A 13,024-nucleotide genomic window follows, 5' to 3' on the forward strand; every position below is an offset into this window, starting at 1 on the left:
TGAGGAATGTGAATGCTGACTGCACCCCAGGCCTCCTCACCTCACCTACATCAGTACCTGAGTTTCCTTACACGCTTGTGGCTCTCACTCAAATCTCCAGAAAATCTAGTGGAACATCTTTCCAAAGGAGTGGAGGAACAGCAAATTCAGAGTCAGCGTGGGTGTTCAAAAAGAAGCATGTGTCAATCTTGTAGTAAAAGTGTCCACATACTTTTGCCATAGTGCAATCGTGAAATATTTTCTTCGTTATTGTGTGCTTCATCACATCACCCGGGTCTTGATTAGTGTCCTCTAACGGCACCACACACAGTCCGTCATGTGATACCAAATCTTAGGAATTTCGAACATGTCACGAATCCAGTCTTGGTGGCGTCTCGGTGCACGCGATCGAACCCCTGTGTGAGCGGGCCTTCAGACGTGACTTATTACACACGTGGCCTTGTTTTGAGGCTCACATACCATACATGTGTCTCGGAGTAACAGTTCTGGGTCTCCCTCGGTCTTGCTTCAGCATCTTTTATTCATTAGGATATAAAAGACAAAACTAATTTTGTAGTAAGAAAGTGGGGAAATCACAAGCCAGAGAGTTCGCTTTCGTTTTTTCATTCGTATTTGTCATGCCTGTTTAAAAGGTTTATAGTGCAGAGACCTGGCGAGCACAGACACAAATCCTCCATAGGATCATGAGAATTTAACCCTTGGACAATACGTGTGAAATAGATTTTGTTATTAGTGCAGAATATGACAGCTGGGTAGGGTTATTTTTTATGTTAGAAAGTTCTTTACTGTCTAAAAATGTACTCAATGTTGAATGTAGAAAAATTAAACACTCCACATCGCCCATTTATAGGAACCCGTTTCCCATAATATGTTTTATTTCTGTTATTTTTTGCAATATTACACATTATACATAATTTTTTTCTACTTACAGATGAAGTGAATAACACTGATTATCTCCTGTTATTGGGTGGATACAATTGATTTAAAATTGATGTTAGAAGCAGGAAAAATAGGCGTAAGTATTTGGCTGATTTGGACAAATTGTGACGTCTAGACGTCTGGGTCAGAGCATCTCCAAAACTGAAGCTCTTGTGGGATGTTGCTGTTCTGCAGTGGTCAGTATCTATCAAAAGTGCTCCAAGGAAGGAACAGTGGTGAACCGGTGACAGGGTCACGTGCGTCCAAGGCTTATTGACGCACGTGAGGAGCGAAGGCTGGTCCGTTTGGTCCGATCCAACAGACGAGCTCCTGTAGCTCAAACTGCTAAAGAAGTTCATGCTGTTGATGATCGACGGGTCACGACTGTTTTAGCAGTAAAAAGGGGACCAACAGGTTAAGCAGGTGGTCATAACGCATATTTGATGTTGTGGAATCATTTATTCCTTAGGACTGCTTATGTACCTAATCTTTCAATCAAACTACTAATAAAAAAAACCCCTAACTTCAGCTTCTATCCAACTATAAACCAATATCAATCCTCCCTTCATCTCCAAAATAAAGTATTGTAGTTTTGTTTATACATGGACATGAATAACATCTAAAAGTATCAGCCAGGATTTGGACTCCATTCATAGTGCAGTTGGTGCTGGTTGAAGCGGTAAATGACCTGCTACTGGCCTCCGATTAGAGTCTGAATCAGATTGAACTGAATATCTGAGAAACAATTTCCTGTTCTCACTTATGTTATAGTAGTTGTAAAAATTTATTTTCTCACCAGGCACTCTTTATCCTCTCTCTCTCTCTCTCTCTCTCTCTCTCTCTCTCTCTCTCTCTCTCTCTCTCTCTCTCTTAAGAACTAAAGGGAATGATGTGTGTTTATCCCTGATGAGGATGATGATGATGATGATGATGATGATGATGATGGTGGTATGAGGAAGAAACCAGACTCAAAAGGGGAACCCATCCTCATTTGGGTGATATCAAGAGTGTGATTATAACTCATTAAAAACAATATATAGATATATAGATATGTGTGTGTGTGTGTGTGTGTGTGTGTGTGTGTGTGTGTGTGTGTGTGTGTGTGTGTGTGTGTATATGTAAATATATATATATATATATATATATCCCTCTGGACAATAATTTTTTCCAAATGACACAAAGGTAACAGCTTAACCTTCACATATTTTTCACTGGAGACTCCTTCCATAAATGTTAACCCAGATAATATTGGTTTATACTTCAACTGTTCTCTGTAGCTGAGCCTCTGGCCCTCAGGCAGTGTGTGTTCTGTGATGGAGGATTTAGTGTGCTTGGTAGTTTACAGGAATGTGCCTGATCCAGTACTGATCCAGATGTGTAATGAGATCTCTATGATAATAATCGTATTTTTATGTATTTTATGTACGAACATAATATAAGGCTTTTTTCATTATACATCAACAATAGACAGTATAATGTTTACCTTACACTCATTACAAATCCATATCCTGTATATCCCCATATACAGCCTGTGTGCTGTTTGTTACGGTTTCGTAAATGTGGTTGAAATCAGTGATGTGTAGCTGGAAAAAGTGGAGCTCCTGTCCTGCTAAACACAACCCAAAGAGTCAAATAGAGGATATTCTCAGCAGGGGGTTGTTGGAACAGAATGTGAATGTCAGAGTTTTCCCTGCAGACGATCAGCCGTAAAGCAGAATCTGGGATTTCTGGAGAATCTCCATTAATCGTACATACAATGATGGACCTCCACATATCCAGAATATCAACCCGGGTTTATAATTGCAGCATATCTAGGGAGGTAACGCGTGTCCTGTGATGTACACAGTTCATTAGTCTTCATTCTTGATATGGGGGGGTTGTGTTTGCTGTCCAGACAAGCTCCCCTTTCTCAGACTATGCCAAGAGAAACTTTAATTATAGTTTCAGCCTTAACAGGTCCAGAAAGCAGTCTGAAATGAGAGAATCAAACACAAGTGTTATGTTGTTCTAGCTGTTTCAGGCCAGCATGGAAACGGTGCTGGTTAAAGTGGTAAATGACCTACTACTGGCCTCTGTTTAGGCGACCTTTGAGCTGGATCTTCATCTTCGGGAAAAGGGCAAAGTCCGCAGGAGCCAAATCTGGCAAGTAGGGTGAGTGCGGAAGTGAGATCACGTTGTTTCCGGTGAGAAGTTCCGTGCTCACGTGGTCAGAACAGTACCAGTTGCTCGATGTCTTTTGGCACGCTGACTTATGAAGGTCTGTGCTCCCTGTGACTGCGAGCCTTGTGCTGCCATCTCTTGGCGTGTTACAAAACTAGTCTAGAAATCATAGCTATATATAGCTATATATATATATATATATATGTTCTAGAATGTCAATGATGTTCATTACATCACTTATTCTATAGCTGCGCCATTTTTTTCATTCTGCAAGGTGGATGTAGAGCATTTGGTGTACACAACCCTGGGAATGAGCTGTTACTATAGAAACAATCACGTGTTAGAATGGTTAGAATGCATTCATGTATGCTCCTGTTAGAAATCCACTCCTGACCAATCAGAATTGAAAATTCAACAGCACTGTTGTATAAAACTATAGTAAAATTGTGGTTTGGGGGATTTCATTGCTGGCGGCTTGGCATCATTGTTTCAGCGTATCCACATGCAGCCAAACACTTTTTCGAACCTTGTCTTATTCAGGCAGCTGTCTGATTTTCTGCTTGTCCATCAGCGAGCCAAAAAAGTTCTGAATTCATTGTGAAGCACAAATCCCTCTAATATCTATTCTCTCTCTGGTGAGAGCAGTGAATATTCTGAGGTTCTAGTCAGTACTGATTATGCTGACTGCGCATTCAAACACATTGTGCCAGACGACTGTCCATGAAGAGGCGACGCGTAGGACATGAGTTGATGTGGCCACAAAATTAGCTCACTATGCAACATTTATTCGTCTGAGGCTGTAGCCGGGGAGGTGTCTGGCCTGTCCACAGAGACCAAGTGTAGCTGCCAACCAAGCAATAGTCAAATCCAAATTGACTGGAATAAACATAGACAGAATTAAAGAAGAAAAGTATACTTTCTTTTTTGCTATTTGGATTCCTACTTACTAGTTGTGTGAACTGAACTAATGAATAACGTCTGTATCAAAAACAGCCCCGGTTTGGTCCCGATTATGACATCAGTGATACCTTTCCCTTTTTAGGATCTATATTAAGAAGAATTCAGGGCTGCTTGCCTGCAGCACAGTGGCACAAGATTAAATAATGTTTGAATGTTCTGTGCCGAAAAGCCGAGGACGATGAGGAGGAGGTTTCTGGCAGTGCAGCGTCTCAGCGTTTGGTAACCATCATAGATTATTCTTACTTAATCGTAAACAGGGATATCAAAGAGAGCGTCAGATTCTCATCTGCTCTCCTCATTGCTGCAAAAAAAAACCCTGATGCAGACAATGGGGTGCTTTGTGCCGTCCTGGAAGAGCTGTAACTTCGCTTCCTGTTTTACGGGAATTGGCCAATGAGGGCACTTGGCGGCACGCTTTGTCGGCTTGCTGCTCGGGTAACACAGAGCGAGCAAACACACAGAGGAGACAGTGGGCAGAGTGTGTCCTGTCTTAGTAACATTCAGACACAGATTTGTATCAGAGTTTACTATTTTCCTCCAAAGCGACCGTGTTCTGATCCGCGCCACATTTGTGTGTTCAGGGTTTTAGATTTTAATGTATTTTTATTTTAAAGGTTTGTGAAACTACAAATATAAAAACTGCTATTAGAGATTTTATTCTGACGTTGTATTGGATAAAGGCAGGTTCTTTAAACGCGCCTTACATTTGTCATCAAGTAGCTTTAGAGATAAATTCTTCCTTTGCATTGTTTTTAGGAAGCTGGGGTCAGAGATAATACAGCACCCCCTAGAGCATAGAGAGTTAAAGGCCTTGCTCAAGGGCCCCAAAAGTGGCAGCTTGGCGATACCAGGGGTTGAACCCCCAACCTTCCGATCAGTAACCCAGACCATTAAGCACTGAGCTACCACTTCAAGTGTTGGCTGATGTGTCAAATCAGGGGTTCAAATGCAAACATATAAGAGGCGGTATTAAAGCGTTTTGAGACTCGCTCTGCTTACAAGAAAGTACTATATTTATCTACGCTTAAACACCGTCGCCTTCAAAATAGTCCCCTTGCACAGCAATACAGCCCCCCAGCGTTCTTCTGGAATGTGTCCTGGAAGTCATCTTTTCGAAGTGTCAAGCGCCTTCTGGTATTTGCGCTGGATCTCCGCAACGGTGTGTCAAAACGTCAATACTTAAGCTGGACCTTTATCTTTGGGAAGAGGGCAATTTTTATATTATAACGAGATCCACAAACCTGCGCCTCTTTTATGTGGTTTAGATATTTCCAAATCCCACAGCACTGCTGCAATTGGCTGCAGAATGAAATATGGCCCATCTGCTGTTTACAGTATGTATTACATTTTTGTGTACAAGGATTTCTTGGGGTTATTTTTATATTCCATATTTGGGCTCTAATTTCTGAGCATTTCATTGGCATAGGCCTTTTTTTCAGACTTCACCTCAGTTCCACTGAAAGTCTGTGTAATGGTCACTTGGGGACAATGGGAACACAATGGGAACTTAAACAAGTTCTTTACAAAAGAAGGATATTAAATGTTTTTTTAATACAAAACAGTGATTTATTAACATCAATGCATTTGAAGAAATCGTTTCCGAATAAAGTACAGAATCGTGTTTTTGTGAAATAGTAAAAAGATGAAATCGTATCTTTTCAGAGGTGAATCAAGACGGCCAGCCGCTCATCGAGGGCATGCTGAAGGAGAAACAGGTGCGCTGGAAGTTTATCAAACGCTGGAAAACACGCTACTTCACTCTGGCCGGTAACCAGCTCCTCTTCAGGAAAGGGAAATCTGTAAGTGTCTCCTACACTAGGGGTCCAAAAGTACCAGGAGTATTCATCATCATTAAAACTGTTTAAAGTTACAAAGTTGGTGGACACCTGACAATAAGATTGCTTTCTGAACATCCAACTCCACTGTTCTGGGAAGATGTTCCATCCGATTTTGGAGTGGTCTTGTGGATATTTGTGCCCCTTCATCCACAAGGGCCGTAGTAAAATCACGTACTGATGTAGGTGAGGTTCAAAGGTGTTTAGCAGGGTTGAGGTCAGATCTCTATAGCAGTAAACCTTCCACTCAACCCAAGCATATCCCAACCATATCCAGGTTTGGGTCTCCTAGTTCAAGTGAAGGTTACATTTCATGCTACCACATCTAAAGAAGTCAACAGTGTATTTCCAACTTTGTAGTAACAATTGGAAAAACAACCACATATGGGTGGAATAGTCAGGCGTCCCAATACTTTCGCCATATACTATATAGGTCAAGTCCAAAATGGCAAAATATTAAGATTTTAAGATTCTAAACAGCGAATTATTATTCAGGAAATGAACAGCGGTCCCCAAACTTTTTTGCGCCACGGAACCAGCTTAATGTCAGACAATATTTTCACGGACCGGCCTTTAAGGTGTGGCGGATAAATTCAACAAAATAAAATGATACGACCATAAAACTGGTATTTTCTAAATACAGTATAATAATAAACGTGAATCCACTGTGTTGAGTTTTGTTCATTTTGCTCGCTTGGGAGGTTTGAATTTAGCGGTAATGTATTATGTGTTAGCGGCCGGAGCCCCTTTAAGAAGGTAGCGGATGGAGGTAAGACATGTGACCGAGGCATCATGACCTGCATCAAGAGTGAGTTATAGACAGATGTCCAAATGTGCTCATCTGTAGCATTTCCCAGTCAAATGTGTACCATTACTACTGTCACCTCCCACACCACTCTCATGACATGGTGTGTTTTTGTTTCTCCAGCTTCTTAAAACTAAATCACGATGAAAAACCAAGTCCAACTGATGCGAACTCCCAACACTCAATAAGCTCTAACGTACTAGAGCATTTATTAAGCCCCGAATGTAATAATACAGGATGCGGTATTAGCCCCTGGGGTACTCTTAGATCCAAAGCACGATTGCTATAATGCATGACTCATAGTTTTTCATGCGGAAAGATGGAAATCAGCGTTCGGGGTAGCTCGAAAATGGGGAGAAAATGAAAAACAGGAAAACTAGGGAAGGCTGCACTATGATTTAACAATGCGTTTTGATTTAACAGCTGAGCTGCAAGCCAACGGCGGTGGGGGTAAAACTCCAGCTCGGAGCAAAAGGCACAAAATTAAGGTTTACTAATGAAAAGCATGCCGGGAAAACAAAGGGACAACAAAAAGCGATTGAGGTCAGTTTGTTATGAGTGTAGACAAAATGCCAAATCAACCAAAAGTCAGCATTATGGAGGAAATTGGGGAAATGTATTCAGCACACGTTTAAATGGAAAACAAATTGTCTCGTTTTTTATTCTGTTTGGGCTACAATATCGAGCTAGCCGGTTTTATTTATCCACAACAGAAAAACTATATAAATGATAAGCTACTAGGGAAGTAATTTAGACAAAAAAGGAAACTTACAAGCCCTGTTCTGCATACAAGTTGACTTTGCGGTTTACAATTACACGCTTTGTTAACATTTACAATGTTTACAGGCAAAAGCCGATGTTTCGTTCTCCAATCCCGATCTTTTTCTATAATTTTATTTGAGTTCAGCTCGACAGGCTTTGCCGTTTGACAAAGCGCAGCGTGTAATGGACAGGACTCTGGAGAGTGTTGAGTATCAGTGTGGTTTATGAACGATTACAAAACGCCAGCTGAAGTGCCAAAAACACAAAATTAACCAGGCGGTGGGGGGAAAAAAAAGCGACACGGCCAAAACAGTAATCCAGAGAACAATCCAAAACACAGACGAGTCCACGCAGATCACCACCACTGTCCTGATATTTCCAATAACCAATCATTGCTTAGCATCATTCCCATTAACCAATCACTAGTCACTCCGTTATACTTTATTTTACACCCTCAATGTTTTTAGACTAAACACGTCCTTCTATAATAAATAAGTTATGTTTTCTTTTCTGTTCTGATTGAACCTTGTTCACTTTGTTTCCATGTAACTTGATTTGTAATTCGGATTTTTTTAGACTCTAAATGAATATGCAAAAATTTGCTCTACGTTGTGATCTGGCCATTTGAAGTTATATTTCAATAACACACTCTTACTGGGTAAGAATTCGCAAAATGAATGGTGAGGAAGTAAAATCTTGTGATTTATATACCAAAAGTATTGGGACACCTGACTTTTACACCCGAATGTGGTTCTTCCCCAAAGTGTTACCACAATTATATAAGATGTCTATTATATAAGTAGCATGAAATTTTTTCTTCACGTGAACTAGGAGACCAAAACCTGTTCCAGCCAGCTCCATGAAGATATGCTTTATATGTGTTTGTACACCAGTAATGCGACATCATTCTTTACTGTCTTTCTCATGTATCTGTACTTCACTGAAGTATTTCTGTTTAAAGTCAAATATCTTTACTCAACTACATTTTGTGAAATCAGTCGTTTCTTTTTTATTTATTGTGGATGAAAACATAACTGTCCAAGTCACCAATCAGGGTCGAGCGCATGCTCTGTTTTACACATGTTCTGATCGGCGCTTGGTGAATCTACTGATCACCAACATACCGTTGAGCATCAGTTCAACATCAAGCAGAACATTTAGAGAGGAATAAATGATGAAGAAACTCCAGACTCGAACTCGCCACAACACACGTGGGATTATTCACGTGATTTTTTTTTAAGTAGTTAAAAGGAAGGTTTTGTGTTCATGATGATTGTAATAGAAATCAATCAGTGTTTGAGTCATTAATATCATTCAATTAATAGATCAGTGTGCTGAGAGTCACATTCGAGTCTTTTCACAAAACTTTTATACTTTTACTCAAGTGAAACTTTTACTTTTACTGGAGTCACATTTTACTGATTGGATCTATTGGAACTCAATTACATGGTTTGTGTACTTTGTCCACTTCTGTTGTAGAGTATGAAAGATCTTAAAGGGGCCTGCTGTAGAGCTCTGACCTCAAAAAGCACATACCAATCTTACGATCAGGGGTCCACAAACGTTTGTCCGAATAATGAATAGTATACGTTAGACCATGATGTTAAACTCTTGTTACTCATAGTGTTGATGAAATGCCACAATCCCTTGACTGTGCATTTGAAAAATCTCTGTCCTGCATCGATTTGTGAGACTGTGAACAAAAGCAACAGTTGACAGTTTTCAACAAAGCAAACCAAAACTATCCCAAACCCACAAACCGCTTCCCAGTCTCAATTCCCATGGTTCTAAGATCCAAAGTTTTCACCAGACGTTGGATCGTAAACTCTGGGAATTGGATTCTAGCCTGTAGTGGTTTGCAATATTTGCCCTTCATGTGCTCTGCCTCTCACACCAATCTTCTCTTGTGGAAGTTCCTTTGAGGAACAGTGTGTACACTTAGTGTTGTTAAGGACACAAGGTAACACAGAACAGATCCCACAGTGTGTGAAAGCAAAGAGGGAGAGAACAGTGTTTCAAGACCTACAAAACATCACCAGATGCATATCTTTATATATTTATAGGGATCAGAAGTTCTTAAAGTAGAGTGTCAGTGAGTCTAGGATTTTTATTTATTTAATTTTTTTATGACAATTCACCATAATCTATATTATATATATTTATCCTTAATTTGTTGTAGTTATTTGACTCTTTGACTGGTTAGTTAAATTGAATGGGTTCGATCCAAACCTCAGTAACTCAGAAAAATAATATGAATATTATCTTTGGCTGAACATGTTCTATCACTGGAGATAGATACTGGGATCCAATGGCTTGAAGGCTGAAAAAACCCCAGACTATTACTGAACACATTGAAATAATATTAAAATAGTTGGATTTTGTTCACGAATGTAATCTGTGTTAATACGGAGCCATCAGGTTTTAGATGTTTTTTACATGGAAGCTCTGCTGATGTGGGTTATTGAAAATTCGCACCAGACTTTTTTTCTCAAATAACTTATAAGCCAATCAGCTTGCACAGTGGAAGCCCCGCCCCTTTCCCCTTTATCTCTCAATAATTTCTTGATTACTGTTTAGTTCAACAAAGATTTAATTTGAGTTATTTTATGTAAAATGCAATTCACAAATACACGATATGAGCAAAACATTTGGGACACCTGACTTTTCCAATGTGATTCTTCCCCAAACTGTAACTACAAAGTTACAGGTACAGAATTGTGTAGAATGGCTTTGGATGCCAGGACTAGGAGACCGAAACCTATCTTCATGAAGCTATGGTTTACATGGGTTGAAGTGGAACATCTCCAGCTCTCTGAAATCAACCCTACTGAACACCTTTGGGATAAATGTGAACACTCATCACACCCTAGGCTCTTCACCTCACCTACATCAGTACCTGTCTTTCCTAACACCCTTGTCGCTGAATGAATCTCCACAAGAACACTCCAAAATCTAGTAGAACATCTCTCCAGAAGAGTGGTGGTTATTATAAGAGAAAACGGGGGCTAAATGTAGAATGGGATGTTCAATAAGAAGAACAGACCAATCTTATGGTTGGGTGTCCACAAACTTTTTTTGAGTTATTTATGTTGGACACGATGAGGTCTTTCCATTGCCCTCACAAGTCCTGAAACACTATACTGTCTCTACATCATTAATGTGGTCCACCAACTGTCTAACACACATTATTTTCATTTCCAATCTGCTTTATTGCAATTGACTTTGAAGTTTGGTAAAATTCCATCTCTAGGTTATTTAATCCCATTTGGTTCCTCTGTTCCCCGACCCAGAAGGATGAGCTGGACAGCAACACCATAGAGCTAAGCAAAGTGCAGAGCGTGAAGGTGGTGGCGAGAAAGCGGCGCGACCGCAGCCTGCCTCGGGCTTTCGAGATCTTTGTGGACAACAAGACATACGTGCTGAAAGCAGAGGACGAGAGGAATGCGGAGGAATGGCTACAGTGCATCAACGTGGCTGTAGCGCAAGCCAAAGAGCGCGAGAACCGAGAATCTACGACGTACCTGTAGGGGGAGCAGGAGTGAACCGAGAGTCTACGACGTACCTGTAGGGGGAGCAGGAGTGAACCGAGAATCTACGATGTACCTGTAGGGGGAGCAGGAGTGAACCAAGAATCTACGATGTACCTGTAGGGGGAGCAGGAGTGAACCGAGAATCTACGATGTAACTGTAGGGGGAGCAGGAGTGAACCGAGAATCTACGACGTACCTGTAGGGGGAGCAGAAGTGAGCATCAAGAGCTCTATTAAGAACTATTAGTACTGGTTGACACTGGTGAGATGAGGTTTCCTGTAAATCCTGCAAAACTGGCAACCTTGTATCCTTCAATGTATATATTGAAGATGATAAAAAATCTGGCTGTGTACCTCAAACCAAAATTATCGTGAGGCAGAAAGATGCCTTTTGAGGTAAAAGACGCTGTGGTTTTAATTCCTACCCATCAGACGGTTGATAAACTGAACGTCTGACCACTTGTGTTGGGTCTGCATATTATATCAATATTAGCCGCTAGCGTGGATCAGCATACAGAGCTTCAACATGATTTCCAGGTGTATTGTTTGTGTGTTTGTAGCTAGTAGACATGGAAACATATTTGAAGGGAAGAACTCATTTTTGAGAATGTCCATCAGGACTTAGGATCCTGAGTCTAGATTTATGAATTACAGTATGCTAATCCTCTCACCGCCGGGTGTCTCATTTAGCAGCTGGGGCAGTACATTGTGTCACAGCACGCTCCCTCCGAGCTTTCAATGATCTTTAAATCCAGCTTGATCCTGTCACAGAGAACACGACGTCTCCCTCTCCGTCTCTGTGTCCGTATCTCTTTATTAATCGCACTCTCAAGACACTGGATGTTCTCGGGGATGATTTGAGGTTCTTTCTTAGATGGTTGAATGTTCAGAGTCGTATCATGTTAATGCTAAAACACCAGGCAAACTTATTGACAGACTGTCAGGCATTCATGGGAGTAGAAGACATTTTTCTTATTAAAAAGTAATATTTTAGGAGCACAAACTATGTAAATTCTTACAGTGGTCTTAGCCATTGTCTTTATATATTTTCACATTGTGCCCGTAATGTAATATTTATTACGAAGGGTATCAGTATATGGACTTCATTTTGCTTGTCATTTTCATGGTGACCCAATACTTTTGGATTTGGTCATATACGCTTTATAGTGTAGTTGTGTTTTGCGTCATTGGATGTATAAAGTAATTCAGTTCAGACCAAAATAATCAAAATTTGCCGAAACGTGGAAGCTGAAACATATAAATGTGCCTGTACGGATAAATTCATCTAAACCACAGCACTCTGTCTGGTCTGAGATAGCACATACTGACAATCTGAAGACGGAACCGGCTGAAGCTGGTGTCAAGAAGAATATAAATACTAAAAAAAAAAAAAAAAAACTATAAGGTGTGCAGAGTAACACTGGTAACTCTGAGGTGTTTCTTTAGATCTTGGTCCAAAACTCTCATCTCTACACTCAGGTTCCTGCAGCCATGATGGATTAACGCTTTCTCTGTCTGGCAAGTCAAATTTATAAACACCATCAAGGATCACGCATATGTATAAAGTGTGTATGTGTATAATACTGCATACACGGTGAGGTCAAAGGTATGCGGACACCTGGCCATAAGATTTACATGCTTTATGAACATCCCATTCGACACTGAGTCACTTTGCTGTTATAATAACCTCCACTCTTCTGGTAAGATGCTTTATTGGAGATTTGTGTGAGATTTCATTCAGCCACAAGGGTGTTAGTAAAGTCAGGTACTGGTGCAGGTAAGGTGAGGTGAGGTAAGGTGAGGTGAGGTAAGGTGAGGTGAGGTAAGGTGAGGTGAGGAGGCCCAATAGTGTTAAATAGGTTTGAGGTCAGAGCTCTATAGAAGACGATCTTCCACTCCAACCCATGTAAAGTATATCTTCAAGGAGCTGGCTTTTTCAAGTGAAGGGGAAAATGTTATTCTACCACCTCCAATGACATTCGATACAATTGTGTGCCTCCAAGTTTTTGGTAGCAGTTTGCGGGAAGAACCGCATACGGGTGTCCCAATACTTAT

General features: G+C 40.6%; 1 protein-coding gene across 8 annotated transcripts in view; it reads left to right on the forward strand.

Moving 5' to 3' along the window:
- Positions 1–12,427, forward strand: part of veph1 (ventricular zone expressed PH domain-containing 1) — an 88,515-nt gene extending 76,088 nt beyond the window's left edge. For 6 of the 8 annotated variants that reach the window (XM_083552320.1, XM_083552326.1, XM_083552324.1 and 3 more), the window contains 2 exons: positions 5,701–5,837; positions 10,731–12,427. In XM_083552320.1, coding sequence (XP_083408446.1) covers positions 5,701–5,837; positions 10,731–10,967 — 374 coding nt within the window. In that variant the 3' untranslated portion in view covers positions 10,968–12,427. Of the gene's footprint in view, positions 1–5,700; positions 5,838–10,690 lie in introns of all 8 variants that reach the window. The other 2 variants (XM_083552323.1, XM_083552327.1) reach the window with 2 other exon arrangements.
- The last annotated feature ends 597 nt before the right edge of the window (positions 12,428–13,024 follow it).

This window comes from Silurus aristotelis, assembly GCF_946808225.1.
Source record: "Silurus aristotelis genome assembly, chromosome: 10".
NCBI classification, from domain to species: Eukaryota; Metazoa; Chordata; class Actinopteri; order Siluriformes; family Siluridae; genus Silurus; species Silurus aristotelis.